The sequence below is a fragment of the Sphaeramia orbicularis genome, chromosome 3, assembly GCF_902148855.1.
Source record: "Sphaeramia orbicularis chromosome 3, fSphaOr1.1, whole genome shotgun sequence".
Taxonomy (NCBI): domain Eukaryota; kingdom Metazoa; phylum Chordata; class Actinopteri; order Kurtiformes; family Apogonidae; genus Sphaeramia; species Sphaeramia orbicularis.
The window spans coordinates 44,672,443-44,688,172 of NC_043959.1; the positions used below are offsets into that span (position 1 = coordinate 44,672,443).

Below are 15,730 nucleotides of genomic sequence, written 5' to 3' on the forward strand. Positions count from 1 at the left end.
CTCACATGAAATATCTCCTGATTATAGGGCTTCACACTTACAAGGAATTTTTTTCAGTAAAAATGTTATTTAAATGTTCACAAAACTGTTCCCAAAATGGTTTAATCAGTGGACAACTCCAGAAAATATGATAGTGATTGGTGTTCTTTGTCCCACAGTCAGAATATTTCCAATTTTTACCAGAATTTTGGTCTGCATTACCTGAATATTCATTTATACTATGATTAAGGACGAAGAAATTAGAACATAACATTTCACCAGACAGCAGAAACCCAAAATTTTGACACAAATAATTATAAAACAAACAAGAAATGTTTAAAATGTAAGACTAATCCATGAATTAGTACACACATTTGCAGGTCAAACTGCAGTTCCAGACAGTGTGGACTTACAGGAGAAAACCCTCAAAGTGTCCGCCACACGTCATGTGATAACATGTGACCTCTTCGGCGCCGGTGATTGGCTGAGCCAGACAAGCAGGTAGTAAAGGCTGCGGATATAAACAGTTCGTCTCTTCATATTTCTCTCATCTAGTTGAGTAATTTTCGGCACTGAGTTTGTTATTGAATATCCTTGTTGTACCGTCAGCTAGAGAAAGGTGAGCCCACTTTTATATTTTCGTTTCTTAATACCAGCGCTTGTTCGGTTAAAGCTGAAGTAAACTTCACCCTCTGTGCGTCTTTGTGTACTTACTGTCACCATTTGTTCTGTCTGGGTCATAACACTGCCAACTGCCGCTTTACACTTTATAAACAACGAGTTAGCTAGCCAGCGGGAACACAGGCTAGCTAGGTTCCTAACTGTAGCTTAGCTCTATAAGGGTGCGTTAGCTAAATGTAGTTCTTCTGCCTGAGAGCATAAATGACAGGCTTAAGTTGCAGCAGTCCTATCGGGATTGGTCTACTTTTTTAAGCTTCAGTGCTGTTTCTGTAACAGCTGTGTGGTTTACTGCTGTCTAGTTTGTGTACTTGGGCTGTTTTGTAAACTGTACTACACTGTTAGACATCTGCTGTTCTCGGAAGTAAATGAATAGTTTCTTTATCGTGTAACTTAATAGTGTAGACATATGTTTTTACATGCATTAATACTGAGGTCTAGTTTTTTAAGATATTGAAATAATATATTCAGTATTTTGCAGATTGCATAATTAAGTTGACACGCTTTGTCCTACCTGCCTCATTAAAGCTACAGCTGCTACTGAAGGAGAAAACGTCATCTGTGTGTTTCAGCTTGTCCTTGGCCTTCAATAAAACAGGGTTCTCATCACAGAGATGATTGTGATGACAGTGCATTAATTATGTTCTTAACTAGTCTAATGTCTAGACATTGAGTTGATGTTGTAATATGGATATTGCAGGAGTTTAAGGTTGTTTAATTTGTTAATATTAAATACTGGATACAAGCATCTGTTAAATTCTTCTTGAATTCTAATTTCTGTTTAAGGTGAGCCATGAAGCTGTGTTGTGTTCCTCTGCTCTGCCTGGCAGCAGCTGTGTCCTCTGCCTTTGTGGTTTCTACTCCGTAAGTACCAACCTAGAAAACTAGAGTCACATGTAGAGAAATCTGTTATTTTATCTGTAACACAGGTAACATAATGCATGCAAAGCTGTTATTATCATTTCATGTGTGTTTATGTGTATTTCATGTGTGTCTGTGTGTTTCAGACACATGTGGACTAAACTGATCCTGACCCACCACTGGCCCACGACCTTCTGTGGTGTAAGTGTCCTCCCATCTGTACACAAATCCATTAAACGTTATTTATTTTTAGAGATGAAATGTAGTTTGTATTTTTTGGTCACTTTAATTCTACATTAATCATTTATCTCATCAGTTTGTTATATGAGCTCAGATGTGGACTGAATATTTAGCTAAATAAATTATGGTATGTGCAGTTATTTTGTTCAGAGAACAAGGTACTTCAACTCAACACAGCTGGCTCTACTGTGATTCCCAGGAAGTTACCTAGAAGATGTACCAGTAGCTTTTAGTGTTCTGATGTCATGTGATGTCTGTTTCAGTCATGAGACTGACCGTGTGTTAGAAATCTGGTTAAATGAGGCAACATTCTGGCCAGTCCTGTCTATACTGTTTCCATGGGCCACAACAGAGACAACGCATCCTTTTTCTTATTTATGCTGTCGGGACACTTTCTTTGAGGGTTCAGACCATATGTTGTATCAGATGACTTGACTGTTTTCCGTTGTTTTGTTTTTCCCTAAAACTGGGTTTGGTTTGGCAACATTGTGGTCATGACAAGTTCCTGATTTCAGTAGAACATTTTCACCATTTCAACTCTCATTCTGTTGTTATGTCTTTAATCCCATAAAACACTGACAGTTTCTTAATGATTCTGGAGGATTATGGAGGGGAAATGGAAATTTAGTTCCTCTAAGCAGTGACATAGCTGCTTTTCCTTTCACTTAATGGTGTTTCATTCAGCAGTTGGAATTATTCAGTGTTCAGTGATGTTGACACATGGAATTCATGAACACTTGTTTGTGTGATCATTGCAAGCAAAATTAAGAGGTTTATTCAAATCAAATGAAAACTGGTATGTGTGATACATTTCAGATGGAACACTGTCATGTCAACATTAGCTACTGGACACTACATGGACTATGGTAAGCCTGTGTGTTTGGTTAAGTTTCAGCACAGTGAAAGAAGTTTGTGTGAGACATATTTGTTATTGAAACATATTAAATGTGTAGAATATAAACTCCAGCTAATAACAATAAAAGTCATGACTGGTGCATGACAACACTGTTTATAAAGTGTGTTGAGTTGTAGCAGATAGAAGTTAATTGCAAAATAAAACTGTTGTTGTGAAATGGCCTTGCTTAATTATACTAACTTTTAAGCTATTGCTTCACAATAACCAGACAAGAAGTGAGGTGCATAATGCTGTGAATATTTCTGTTTTATAGGCCTGATAAAGGGATCGACTGCAATTCATCTTGGCATTTCAACTCTTCACTAATAGAGGTAAAACCCTGTTCAGACCCGGGAGCTGAAGTTATAAAGTCATTTATCTTCTCTGTAACTTGTTAGACATATAAACAAGTCATTTTAATTTAGGGAGAAGGAACTTGGATGCCTGTGTACCAAGCAGTTGGGACAAAACTGATGGCTAGACATGCATGAAACAAAAAATACTACCTTCCCAAAGATTTAGGATGAATTAAATATCCCTCCTTTCTGCAGTTGGACTGTCATTTTACATCACCGTGATTAAAACAGGTGTGTTTGTGGGTTTGTGTTTTCAGGATTTGCTCCCAGACATGGAGAAAAGTTGGCCTGACTTACTTAACCCCTTATCTACTGGATTCTGGTATTATACTTGCGTACATTCTACATTTCTCGCTATATTGTATCTAAAAAATATGATTGTTTTTCAAAATATTAATCATGGGCAAATCATGAATTTTGATACAGATAATATAACATGGTAATAATGACTATATTACCTATTTGAAGTGCTCACTTTAGAGGTGGATAATCATAAACTAAAACTTTAAATTATTTTATTGTCTTTAGATTAGTCATGTAAATATGTGTTTAAGTGTTTGACTGGATTATTTCCATTCAGGTGAAACCCTTTGACTTCCATACATTGTAATCAGAAATATCAAATAGGTTAATGTCAGTAATATTAACATCAGTTGTGACTGGGGATCCTTAACTGTGGGACACAATGAGACAACATTGAGGTCTTCTTTAAGCCAGTGGAGACTCTTCATGATCTTGAATCAGTATTTGTAATCATTGGCCATTTTGAGGTTATCATTATTACATTCACTCACTTTTACTTTTACTAATCATTACTATTTTTTTTCTTTCTGGTCATTAAAAAACCCTAACCACTTTTGTTGGTCTTCTGTCAATAGGAAGTACGAGTGGCACAAACATGGTACGTGTGCTGCCAAAGCACCTTCTCTGAATAGTCAGCATAAGTATTTCAGTAAAGCACTGGAACTATACCACAAAGCGGACTTGGACAGGTACCACATATGGACACTTTCACACACAGATGCTTAGGGCTGGGTACCAAATTTTAGTACATGCAAAATACCAATTACATTGTTTACATACAGTGAAACATCAAAAAAATACTTGTTTATTATTGAATAATGTGTGACATCTAGGTTCAGTACCTGAGGAGTAAATCATCAGTGCATGCAACATGATTTTGTGTCAAACTGGTTTATTTTTTATTGTCTGCACTACTTTAAATGTAGAAAATGCAAAAGAGCTCAAAAATAAAATAATGTGTATCGTATTTGTATTCATTTCAAAGGTTTGAACTATTTCAAAAGGATAGCGAAGGATCGGGTATTGAAGCCAAGGTTTCAGGATTTGTATGAAAATGTGATACCCAGCCCTACATATTCATAGTAATATTGCTAGTACATTTCTTTTCATTTTGTACCATGTACTGACTAGTTCTCAGAAACTGTGAGGTATCTATTTATAAATCATAGACAGTTAAATATGAGTATGATTTTTGCAGCATCCTAAAGAAGTTTGACATCATCCCTTCAGAGCAGAAGTACCAGGTGGGTATTTATTTATTTATTTATTTATTTAATAATGTACATTAATCAAGTAAGACCCATTTTTTCATTAATTATATATGCCACCATTATGGGATATTTTCATTTTATTATAAATGTATTATTTTATTATCTTGTCAATAAGGAAGTTGGTCATTAGTTTTAATACCAGGAGGGTCCTGTACTTGTTATAAATTTGTTTTTGGAGCAATGTTAAGTTAGTTGTAAAGGCACTAACCATGACAGCTTATAACTTGAATATTATTATTAATATTATTATTATTATTATTATTATTATATAAAAGCATGTATCTGGTATTAGTATCTGCTGTAGAACATTAATCTTTACATCTTTAAAGTTTTTTGATAGTTTACTTTGTAATAAGTGGCAGCTTTCGCTCTTTTTCTCATGACATTTGTGTCTCTGTATAGTTCCGTCATATTGAAGGTGTCATAGAAAACTTCTACGGTGTCAAACCTAAGATCCAATGTGTGCAACCATCAAAGGTATGAAAACCTAATCTAATTTAATTACACAGAATGAGCATAATGATGATAATGCAAGTTAATCTTATTTTGTTGTTCATGGTTTTGACTGTTTTGCACATTTTTTGAGTCAGTAATCTATGTCAACTGCCATTCCCACATAAATATTTGTGTATGTGTTTGACAGAACGCAGATTACCAGATTTTGGGACAGATTGAGATCTGTTTCAGCCCTGATTTCACTCCACTTGACTGTGAGAAACAAAGTACCCCGGGAGCATTTTCTGAGGACTGGAAATTTTCAGGCCGTGTGAACAGGCCGTCTGGGTTCAGCGTATGTGACCATGATGTGCCAGTTTATTATCCACCTCTGTCATGAAGCACATGGACACACACTCGAGTCATAGACAAGAACAACGTGTTTACAATGAGACAAGAACGGCATTGAATACAATCTAATTCAGCGCACACATTGACTTAAAATATTGTAATTTTTCTTTAAATGTTTAGTACAAGCATTAATGCATGTGATCCCATAATGTCTGCTTGAAATGTTTTATTACAAATACTTGAAAAAAATCACCGTATGTGCACAGTACTTTTTATATCCTGCAAAAACCAGGGCATGCGCACACTCCGCTATTACGCAGCACTGTAATGGAATTATGTCCCTCCCTGACCCTTACTAGTAGATGAATCCGACAACGCACAGCATGTTTTTTTTTTTTTCCCGAAGCACAGCAGGGGAGTCAGGTCAGGCACACAGACTGTACGTACTGTAATTCTGGCGCTGCAAAGCATGAGGATCCTGAGAGTTTCTATCTGATATTTGACCATCCAACCAAAAACTCCAGATTGTAAGATTGATCTGGCCTTGTTTTATACTTGTACTACAGAAACGATATTTTTAAGGGCTTTAACTGCAATACAGTCTTAATAATTTAAGCCAATACATTCAAGTAATGTTTGATCATTTTAAATCGAGTGCCATTTTTTTTAGTTTCATTTTTATGACTGAATTTTATGACAGAATTTTTATGATGAATGTCAAAATCTACATTAAAATCTTGTTTTTTTACACACTCTCTAACACATGCCATGTAAATTCAACTCAGTATGCACTATATTGTGATGTAGGGCTGAACTACTGCCAAATGTTGCCAGTTGTACCAAGTAATATCAAAATGTTTTTCAGGATGTAGCAGATTTTAATAGTTAACACTTTATAACCCTGTAGAAGCCAATAACATAACAATGGCCGATAACATAATAGTGGCCACTTATGTAATACATTTTCCATTTTTAAAATGTAGTAACATAATAAAAGTCCTGAACTGATAACATAAAAAAAAAAAATTATTAGCAATGTAATAACTTAGCCAATAATGTAATAATAAATTAATATCACTGTATTTAAGTTTCATTTATTAGATATAATAGTGATAAAATCTCCCTCTCATTTTAAAAATGGCAAATTTATTACATTATCAGTTGTTATTACATTATTAGCTTCTACAAACCCCATACTGATTTGTGTTATGACTTGGTGGTGTTGTGTAGATTAATCTATAATTTGCACAGAATCAATTGATTTGCAATAACAGATAAAAGCCGTGTATGAAATGATTGAAATGACCATTTGTACTGTAATTTCTTTCTGTCAATAAACCTCATCAAGACAATCTACCTTCCAGTCACTAGTGAGTTATTATGTAATATCCATTAAACTATGTGTGCTTGTCTTGTTAATTCATATAATTCCAAGTTATTAACCCAGAAATGGGGCTTGTGAAAGTATCCTCCCTGGATGAGAGCTTTAAAATGTTTCTAATGTGCATCTGAACTCCTATACTGTATATAGAAGTGTGTTTCAGCCTGTCTGCCCATCCATATCTACTCAGTGTGTATGAATATTAATGTTGTGATCTTCTTACAGAGCCTTAATCCTACCGGGACAAAGACACCAGTCCATAATCCTGAATCTCCTCCCACAGCACAGCACTAGCAGATTGCCGAAAATACATTTGATCACACTTCTAAGTACTAAAAAGGTCAAGAATTTACCTGATAGTTACATCATAGCCTAAATGTGGTCCAAAAATCCTGTCAAAAAAATGATTTCATGTGTGTCCAGTATATCTACAGCTGAAAAACACCCCCCAAAAAATATGTTTTTTTTTTATGAGTGATACAGCAGATCTGACACTGACCCCTGATTTTAGCCTGTAAGTGAATTGAGTCAGAGCCCATGCAGTCTTGTCCACTCCCCTCAGTCTATATTTCCATGTCTGTCCGTGTCTGTCGTTGGTTATGTAACACTGCAGTTCTGCAAAGCTGCTGATGTGACAGATCCAAGTACCTACACACTCACCCTCCAAACACAGCGGACAGTGATCCAACAAATCATAGTCTGCATCACTGATTCTGTCATCAGTATTGATTACTTCCTGCTGATCAATAATAAATCAAATTCGGATGCGCGTGTATTTTCCATAGATGTCCAACTTTTTTTTTTGTTTGTTTTTGGCGTCGCACATTGTCTTCTTCTTTTTTCTTTTCTTTTTTTTTTTTTTTTTTTTTTCTAAATCCTGTCTGTGTCTGTGTTCATCACGCAGGACCAAAACAGAAGGGGCAGAGAAGGAGGGAGACAGAAAGAGGTAGCTGGGTTTGGCACCATGTGACCTCGCCAGCTGTTGCTGTATGCTGGTGGGAGAAACAGAGAGGGAGGTGGTGATGGTGGTGGTGGTGGTGGTGGGGGGGCAGGATGAGGTAGGGAGGGGTCGGAGCGCACAGGCACACAATGTGACTGGCGACAATCCCTTGTTCTGCAGAGAGAGAGAGAGAGAGAGAGAGGCGGCAGGAGGGGATGAACACACACGCACAGGCAGTGATGTGAAGAGGGAGCTCACACACACACACTCCTGAATCAGCGGAACAGATTTATTCGTCACCTCTCCCTGCACCATCACGCAGCAAATACACGACAATCCCCAAACCTGCACCTGGACCTGGACCTGGACCTGCCCTGTCCGTCAGCCCTCAGCTCCGGTACAACTGGTAACGGGTGTCCACTGCAGCTGACGGACCCACAGGAACCGACCGACCGACGCCTGAATCCCCAAATCCCCCACCCCCCTACCACCACCACCACCCCGCAGCCCGGAGAGACGAGGGGCAAATGTTAATGATGGGGAAACTAAGACGCGCCACCATTGAGGATGCGCCAATGGAGGAACTGCGGGACAAGTAGATACCCAATAAAAAGCTGTGTTTCTGCATCTCTACCATAGGACCTCCTGCAGGGAGATGTGCACCATTATGGGATAGATGCATAGCCGGTCCCCTCTTCTCTCTCATCCCGTTGCCATGGATACCAGCACGCGAAAATTCACAGTGCGGAGATGGTTTTCTATCTACCTGAAGAACAAAGCTGCAAGGAATAAGAACAGCACCGGCTTCTGTCAGCTAGAGGTTAGTAAATCTGTTTAGACACCCACCCCAGGAGGAGTGCAAACTTCTGTCAGCCTCAGATTAGTAAATGTCTGTGTGAGTCTTCAAGTGTGCTGCTGCATAAAGGGGGTTGCACTGCGGTTGCACCATGTGATTATATATACACATATTTAAAAAAAAAACAAAAAACAAAACATCAACTTGATCCTGGTTCTGCAGCTGTAACACACTCACTGCTCCCATGTAAACACTACCTACATGCTACATGGAGGCAGCGTGTTTGTGTTGTGCAGTGGTTCAGGATTCCTTGCTGCATCATACAGCTGTTGCTCTGCCACCTCCACCTCCACCTCCACCTGTCTGTCAAGAATCCAAAAAAAACCAAAAAAAAAACAGGAGGGCAGAGACCATTTTGACAGAGAGGGAGACAGGCTGCATTGAAATACATTCAGAACGAATTGCGAAGAAGCAAACCGGCAGGCAGGTTGAAAGATAAATGAATACAAACAGATTGATTTAGTGGATGACCACAGCAGCGGAGGTCTATTTATAGACCATAGAAAACAGCAGGGGGAGAGGAGCAGTATGCTGTCGGCAGCTCAACTACCTGTACTATGTGATATAAATAGAAAACTAGCCCTTCCCTCCCCTGTTTGTTCCTTGTTGTGACAGGGCAGATGATTCCACTTGATAGTCTCTCTACCTGTTAGTGAGACTGTTTGTTTCTCTGGCTGTCTGTTCGCTTGTGTTTGTTTACCTGCTTTGACTGTCTGTCTCCATCTGCAACGTGATGCTTTGATGCTCCATGTGGGAGATCTCTTTTGGCTTCCTCTGTCTCTGCAAGAGGGCTCTGACCTTTGATAAGGGTCATCAGACATATATTGAATCTCACTGATGAATCTCACTTTCCCAGTTTCATTTTAAGCAGTCGATCGATCACAAAACCCCACATGAATAAGTCTATCTTTTGGATGAGACTTTACATGTAATTACATTTGAAGCCACACCCCACATGGTGACATAAGAGCAGGTGATTCCCTTTGACAACTGCAGCATGCAGAAAAAAGAGGGTAAATTAAAATCATAAACAAAACCCTTACTTATACCATACATAAATACCGTATTAACCCCATACTGCCTGCATTTATTTACAGGTATAAATATATATATTTGTGTTGTTGCTGCCAATCAGATGATAAATTAAGTGGAGGTAATATGAATATACCCCTTAGATCCACTGAGGGTAAGTTATGGCATTATTTTTACATTAGATAATTGGATGGATTGGAAACAGCATGATGCAACAATTTTTTCAGATGCTTTTTTTTTTTTTTTTTGTGGAATGTCCTTGGCAGTGGTCAGGTTTTTCTTTCCTTAAGTAAAGCTGTGAAACACTTGTCCACTACAGAGGACAAAAATGCTTTGTCTGGAAATTGCTGGGTCTCAAGCAGATATTGCACATACAATAGCACACAGTAGCATTAGGTATAATTGTAATATTTGGCAAAATAGTGATTAAACACATTTTCCAGTCTCTGTTATATAGGTTAGTTTATTAATGCTGCTATTGAACAGTTCAGTCAACAATCCAAGCAAAACAAAAATGGTGAAAAATCAGTAGAATGTCATGAAATGAATAACACATTTCCAAAACAAGTGTTGAAATTGATTCATGAAAGTCAGGTATCATAGATAAACAGGTAACATATGTGCATTCACAGAGAGTGTTGAGCAGCACCACATGATTAAAAAAAAAGTGGAATATTGACGCAAATTTGCAACAATAGCCTACAAGAGATTAAACTATTGTTTGTTCTATTAATGTAAGGTATATTTCCAAATTTACATCATATAATCACTACGTTTTAGATGAGAACACAAGTCCTTTTGCATATAAAACCTCTTTGAAAATCAATCACAGACTCTTTCATACATCACTGTTGGGTGTGAATGTTTGTTGTTGCTATGCTGTCATGTCACATTTGATAGGCTGTGAGCTTTGCCTTTCCCCTTGGTTTCCCCTGATGTGTGTTAATGTGTTACCCTGCCTCTATGCCTATTTTCTCAATTACTGAATCCTAATTAATTTAGAACTGCAATTGCAATCATAATTGCAATCCCAGCCTGCGCAATTATATTATTTCAAAAGCCTACAATTTAAAGGTCTAGTGTGTGTATGTGTGTGTATGTGTGTGTGTGTGTGTGCGCCTGGTGATATTTTGGGTTCAGTGACACGGAGCAGAGAAAAAAATATAATGTGAAATTAATGTCACTACCTTTTGGTGTATTGTCTTAAGTCTTGTAAATCTTCTTTCTGTCACCACACTCTTACTACAGAGATGGTAACTGATATTTTTTATTCAAGCAGAATCAAAAATGACCTTTATCATATTGGCTATACATACAGTGGTGACTAAAATTATTAGACGTGACAAATCTGTCATTTTTTACATTTACTTGTCTCCTCCCTGACAGACATAAACCCAGCAGAGACAGATTCAGAGGTTTCCTTGACCTTCTGGAGGCTCTTTGTGCCTCAGAGACCGGTTAAAATTTCATAATTGACTAAAAGTGGCAAAAATCTTAACACCAAAATGACTCACAGAATTACAGCATTGGTTTCCAAAGTGGGGTACTTGAAAGAAGCCCAGGGGGTGCTTGAAATTTTTTTGGACAAATACATTAACCCATAAAGACCAAAACTATCTACTGATCTACACTGTTTAATACCTGTTGATCCACTAATCCTATCAATACATATAAATAATTGGTGTAAAATACAGTTTGTCATCTTTTCATGGTCATCAGATATGACCCATTTGAACATTCAGAGGCTCCATAGTGAACATGGAAACATCCTCATCTTCTATAACACTGATTCACCAGTAAAACCCATGGAGTTGGATCAACGACAGAAGTTGTAGATGCTTGCTTTTATGTTCAGTCATTGATATCCTTGCTGAAAAAAGTCCCTTTTTCTTCAGTTTTTCCTGTCTAAAAAGAATAACCTTTGAATTTACTCTGAGTTTTCATGAACATCTACATGGTCAGTAAATTAAATATTGGGGAAAATACCTGATTTACACTGAAAAATGCAAAACACAGAGGATAATATTATAATAAATGGTGATAAATCCCTTAAAAAATGTTAAATAGAGTGAAAAATTCACTTGGGAACTTCCACTAAAGTAACACTGGGTCTTTATGGGTTAAATAAGTCATCATGTACTGAATACAAAAATAAATAATGAGAATTAATGCTGAAATATAGAACACAGTAAATACATTCATTTAATAGTTTTATTGTCAATTGTCTTGTTTAAGCTTTGGGAACATTTTAAGAACATTTCTAGTTTATATTATTCAAAATGAGTTTATCTGAGTGGCAAAGTAATTATTTTTTGTTGATGACAGGTTCGTTTATTAATTAATGACCACTTTATTTATTTTTCTTATCAGTGAAAGAGGGCACTTTTCAGTTTATATTTTGCACAGGAATTTACTTTAAAAATTGTGTTATTTTTTTATTATTACAGTTAAATATATCACAGTTTTGCTGAATTTTTTTCAATCAAAAATGCTGAAGCAAGAGAGGGGGGTACTTGCTTAAAAAGTATATTACAGGGAGTATTCTACTGTAAAAAGTTTGAGAATCACTGAATTACAGCGTACTGTGACTCTGCCCAATCCTAGTTGGCAATGGATCATGTGCTTCACTGAGCAGACAGAATAGGCAGAGAAGGCCGGCACCATTGTGTATCACTGCCTATGACCTCAGGGCATGCATTTCCAGTAATAACACAATACCCACTGCCCAGTAAATAACCAGTCCCCTTTGTGTATGAGAGTAATGCATTTCCTTTTTGTGTTTTATTGGCACAATTGTACCCTGAAATATTGCTAGATTGCTAAAAGTGTCACCTTGCACATATCTTAACTTTATTATTATAATACGTCTCTTAACATTAGGATGACTGTTAGTGCTTATTTAACACCCAATATAATAATAATAATATTTTGAAGTATGAAAAAGCAAATAGTCAATTTATCTGTTAACATTATCCCTGCTCCTTCCCCAAAATAGTTTTACCTTAAAACACATAAGGCATATGTCTGAAATTAATCCATCATTTTGAAAGAAATCAGATAAATGTAGATCTAAACATGTATGTCAAAGTAATGAATATCTAAGTGTCAGTTTCTATGCTCCGTATATCTGGAACAAACTACCAGAAAATATCAGGTCTGGTGAGAGTCTGAGTTCTTTTAAGTCAAGGTTAAAGACTCACCTGTTCACTGCTGCCTTTGACTAAAAGGCTTTTGACTTTTTAAACTTTATATTCTCTTTGAAACTCTGCACTGCAACTCTTACTTTAATATGTGTGTGTTTTTATTTTTATTTAATTCTATTCTATTTTTTTTTTTTATTTTATGTGTTATTTTATTACTCGCTGTTTTTAATCACCTTTTACATGTTTCTTTTATAATGTTTTAAATGTGTTTCTTTTTGTTTCTTTTATTTCAATGTCCTGTGTGAAGCACCTTGAATTGCCTTGTTGCTGAAATGTGCTATACAAATAAACTTGCCTTACCTAAGTAACTGCTGCACATTGAATCAGATTGTTATTATAATTACAATATCAGCATGTGTAATTATATGCTCGCTTTAAAGGTTTAGAATTAGGAGGATCTGATTGCAGAAATGGGAAAAAAACACAATTCCTGTTGTATTGTGCAGTTTCTTTGATAACTAGTAATGTCATTTGAATATTCACCAAATCTGAATCACAGAACATCAAAGTCAAAGTAGTCCGTTAATAGCTATGGAGGTGATATGTTTCACGGCTTCTCTAGGGCCTACAGGAAGGTTTGGACCCCAAGTCCTCTTGTAGCTGTCTTAGGTGGGAGGGGTGCTTTATCTTTGTCAAATACATATGAAGCTCAAGCTGTATCTATGGGAATGGTTGTGGTGAAAAAACATAATTCTGCATATGTGGACTTCTGACTCTGCACCAACTTATGAAATGTGGCTGAGGGAAATGGAGAATGTATTACATCTAGAAAAGATTAGATACAATGACAAATCAAGACTCTTCCATAAGATGTGGGGCTCTTTATCAGTGTTCATTAATGGTGAAGACTGATTCACCCCTGCTGCTGAGTACACTTATACTATCTCTGTATTATAATGTCAATTTCCTTTTTTTTTTTGTCTTTCCCATTCCTTTTTTGTATTGTTTACACATCAAAACTGTGATAATGTGTTTTGTCATATGCTCATGTGCTTTGTTTATACTATAGTTAAATAATGAAAAATATGCAAAAAAAAAAAAAAAAATAGCTATGGAGATAAAAATACAAGTACCTTCAAAAAAAAAAAAAAAAGGTACAGTAGTAATTTTTATCTTTTTAACTGTTATTCTATAAGAATCAGTCCATACACTGTAAAAAATGATTGTAGAATTAACACCAAAAAGTTGTAAAATTGCAACATATATGGATGGGGAAGCAAAATTTACAATATTTTGAGGCAGGGATTGAAAGACAGTGTATGACCAATTAGTTTATTGAAAGTCATGAGAATTTATTTGCCACAAGAAAACTGACATAATAGAAAATGTTTTTATTCTATGTGTCCTCCTTCTTTCTCAATAACTGCCTTCACACGCTTCCTGAAACTTGCGCAAGTGTTCCTCAAATATTCGGGTGACAACTTCTCCCTTTCTTCTTTAATAGTATCTTCCAGACTTTCTCGTAATAGTTTTGCTCATAGTCATTCTTTTCTTTCCATTATAAACAGTCTTTATGGACACTCCAACTATTTTTGAAATCTCCTTCGGTGTGACGAGTGCATTCAGGAAATCACACACTCTTTGACGTTTGCTTTCCTGATTACTCATATGGGCAAAAGTTTCTGAAAAGGTATGGATAATAGTGTTAGGTATGATTATGACGTCAATATATGTTTGATTTCAAAACAATTGACAAATGCCTGCTGAGAAAAAACAACTAAATGTTCATTGTAAATTTTGCTTCCCCACCCTGTACAATGCAAAGTTGTTTATTTGAAAAGATTTTTGTGTTAATGATTAAATCGAATACATCTGTAGTTTTAACAGGAAGAATATGTTAATAAAACCAGATTTGTATGTAGAAATTATGTATTTTTATTGTTTTGAGAAAATAAAACCGGAAACTGAAAAACAAAGTGGTGCCGTTTAAATTGCAAGACCATAATGTTGAAATAACAGCCTATTCTCATACTTTTTTTTTTCAATAAAAAAAGTAATAAATAAGTAAATTTCACATTTTAAACATGTAAATATCACTGAAATCCAATGTTGAATTCACATGTTTAAAATGTTAAATCTACATGTTTACAGTTTCATGTGTTTTTATAGTATTGTAACCACCATTTTTTTCCGTAAAAACAACAGGATTTTTTTTTTCTTTTTTTTTTACAGTGTATCTACATAATATCTCAATTTTGCTGTTTTTCTAAATCAGTAAGTTCCCAAATCTTCCTGTTTTTTTTTTTTTTTTTTTTTTATCAGGATGACAGCATATTGAAGGAGATCGACATCAGCCACCATGTTAAAGAGGGATGTGAAAAAGCAGACCCCTCTCAGTTCCAGCTGCTTAAAGTTCTGGGACAGGGCTCCTATGGAAAGGTACGGGACACATGCTTAGACCACAACCACTGAGACCTGCATCTCCAATACCACTAAACAACACTTCCAAAGTCGTTCAGTCAGTTTGATCAGACGGGAAAAGCAGATCAGAGACGCTATCAGACAAAAATAAACCCTGGACGCTAAACCCAAGGCTGACAGCCACCTGCAGCTTTCACCACCTGTCCTTCTTTTCTACACTTGCCTAGTTGGACTTCTGCAGTACAGTTCAACATGTGCACCTTATGTTCTCATAGCAGGAATGTTTCTTGGATTGTAACCACAACACTAGGACCATAACTGTGCTTTATTTATCATTGCTGTGTGAAGATTGTAACTGCAGACAGCCATCGTTCTCTAATAATAAGAGATTTTTAGTCATTACCTCCGCCAAGGAGGTTATGTTTTTGCCAGGGTTTGTTTGTCTGTCTGTCTGTCTGTTTGTCTGTCCGTTAGTGTGCAACATAACTCAAAAAGTTATGGACAGATTTTGATGAAATTTTCAGGGTTTGTTGGAAATGGGATGATTAAATTTTGGTGGTGATCGGGGGTGGGGGGGACCCACGGGGG

The 15,730-nt window shown here is 36.4% G+C and overlaps 2 protein-coding genes across 2 annotated transcripts in view; both read left to right on the forward strand.

Moving 5' to 3' along the window:
* The first annotated feature begins 473 nt into the window (after positions 1-473).
* On the forward strand, positions 474-6,665 carry rnaset2 (ribonuclease T2). The gene is made up of 10 exons (XM_030160783.1): positions 474-598; positions 1,444-1,521; positions 1,665-1,719; positions 2,575-2,624; positions 2,928-2,985; positions 3,267-3,331; positions 3,888-4,001; positions 4,511-4,556; positions 4,986-5,060; positions 5,227-6,665. Exons 2-10 carry the CDS (start codon positions 1,451-1,453, stop codon positions 5,416-5,418), a joined length of 726 nt encoding a protein of 241 aa, XP_030016643.1. The 5' UTR covers positions 474-598; positions 1,444-1,450; the 3' UTR covers positions 5,419-6,665.
* A 1,222-nt stretch (positions 6,666-7,887) lies between these two features.
* The window catches only part of LOC115437538 (ribosomal protein S6 kinase alpha-2), a 42,395-nt gene continuing 34,552 nt past the window's right edge, over positions 7,888-15,730 (forward strand). Inside the window, 4 exon segments of the mRNA XM_075353529.1 lie at positions 7,888-8,294; positions 8,297-8,385; positions 8,388-8,510; positions 15,044-15,160. Of these exon segments, the coding sequence (XP_075209644.1) occupies positions 8,258-8,294; positions 8,297-8,385; positions 8,388-8,510; positions 15,044-15,160 (366 nt within the window). The 5' untranslated portion in view covers positions 7,888-8,257.